The sequence below is a fragment of the Myotis brandtii genome, unplaced genomic scaffold, assembly GCF_000412655.1.
Source record: "Myotis brandtii unplaced genomic scaffold, ASM41265v1 scaffold97, whole genome shotgun sequence".
In the NCBI taxonomy this organism is placed as follows: Eukaryota; Metazoa; Chordata; class Mammalia; order Chiroptera; family Vespertilionidae; genus Myotis; species Myotis brandtii.
The window spans coordinates 1,063,677-1,065,033 of NW_005372020.1; the positions used below are offsets into that span (position 1 = coordinate 1,063,677).

Below are 1,357 nucleotides of genomic sequence, written 5' to 3' on the forward strand. Positions count from 1 at the left end.
GGTGTCTCACCTGGAGACGGATTATCATCCTTCTCACCAAGACCATCACTACATGAAAGCTTAGTGATGAGTCTATTCTTTATTGATTTCAGAGAGGAAGGGAGAGGGAGAGAGATGGAAACATCAGTGATGAGAGAGAATCATGGATCAGCCGCCTCCTGCACACCCCGCACTGGGGATGGAGCCCGCAACCCGGGCCTGTGCCCTGACAAGAATCGAACCGTGACCTCCCGGTTCCTAGGCCAACGCCCCACCACTGAGCCACCGGGCCGGGCGTGTGCGTCTATTTCATGAGGAACTGAAAGCTTTACCTCTTCACAGGTCACCTCCCTGCAGCCGTCCTCCAGCGGGGTGCTCCCCTCCTCTATGTCCTGGCTGCCCATCAGAGACACCTCCTCCTCGCTGTCCTTCCTGACCAGCGTGTACCCACTCTAGCAACAAACAGGGAGCACGGTCAGCGAACAGGGAGCACGGTCAGTGGACAGGGAGCACGGTCAGAGAACAGGGAGCACGGTCAGCGAACAGGGAGCACGGTCAGCAAACAGGGAGCACGGTCAGCGGACAGGGAGCACGGTCAGCAAACAGGGAGCACGGTCAGCGGACAGGGAGCACGGTCAGCAAACAGGGAGCACGGTCAGCGGACAGGGAGCACGGTCAGCAAACAGGGAGCACGGTCAGCGGACAGGGAGCACGGTCAGCAAACAGGGAGCACGGTCAGCGGACAGGGAGCACGGTCAGCAAACAGGGAGCACGGTCAGCGGACAGGGAGCACGGTCAGCGGACAGGGAGCACGGTCAGCGGACAGGGAGCACGGTCAGAGGACAGGGAGCATGGTCAGCGGACAGGGAGCACGGTCAGCGGACAGGGAGCACGGTCAGTGAACAGGGAGCACAGTCAGCGCCTTTCAAAGCGAAGCTGTGACAAGGCCAAGGTCAGAGCCCCCAGCTCCTCCTCACGAGTTTTAGACTCTCAGGAACACAAACGCCCTTTAGGATAAAGTGAGGGCTCTGTACCCGTTAGGACAGCGATTATAAAAAAATCACACGAGCGCGTGCTGGTCGGGGGCCGCCCCCAGCGGAGCAGCAGCCCTGCGGGAGGAGGCGCTGCACGGCTCCCGTGGAGGCCTGGACCCCGAGGGGAGGAGCACATGTGAGCAGTCACTCACACCAGGTCTGGCGGGGGTCAGAGTCATGGGTTCCCAGGGCAGGCCGGCGGGGTAGGGTCTGCCGGGGACCGAGGAGTGGGGGCGGTCAGAGCTCCGAAGGCCGCACTCACCCTGCTGACCCCGAAGCAGCTGCGCCCGTTGTGCAGCCACAGCAGGAAGAGCGGCTTCCCCAGGAAGAGCACGGGCACGGCC

General features: G+C 62.2%; 1 protein-coding gene across 1 annotated transcript in view; it reads right to left on the minus strand.

Moving 5' to 3' along the window:
* ATP6V0A2 (ATPase, H+ transporting, lysosomal V0 subunit a2) overlaps window positions 1–1,357 on the minus strand; it is a 21,794-nt gene that overhangs the window by 2,018 nt on the left and 18,419 nt on the right. The window contains 2 exon segments of the mRNA XM_014533348.1: window positions 312–431; window positions 1,276–1,357. The exon segment at window positions 1,276–1,357 is cut by the window's right edge and continues 18 nt beyond it. Coding sequence (XP_014388834.1) covers window positions 312–431; window positions 1,276–1,357 — 202 coding nt within the window.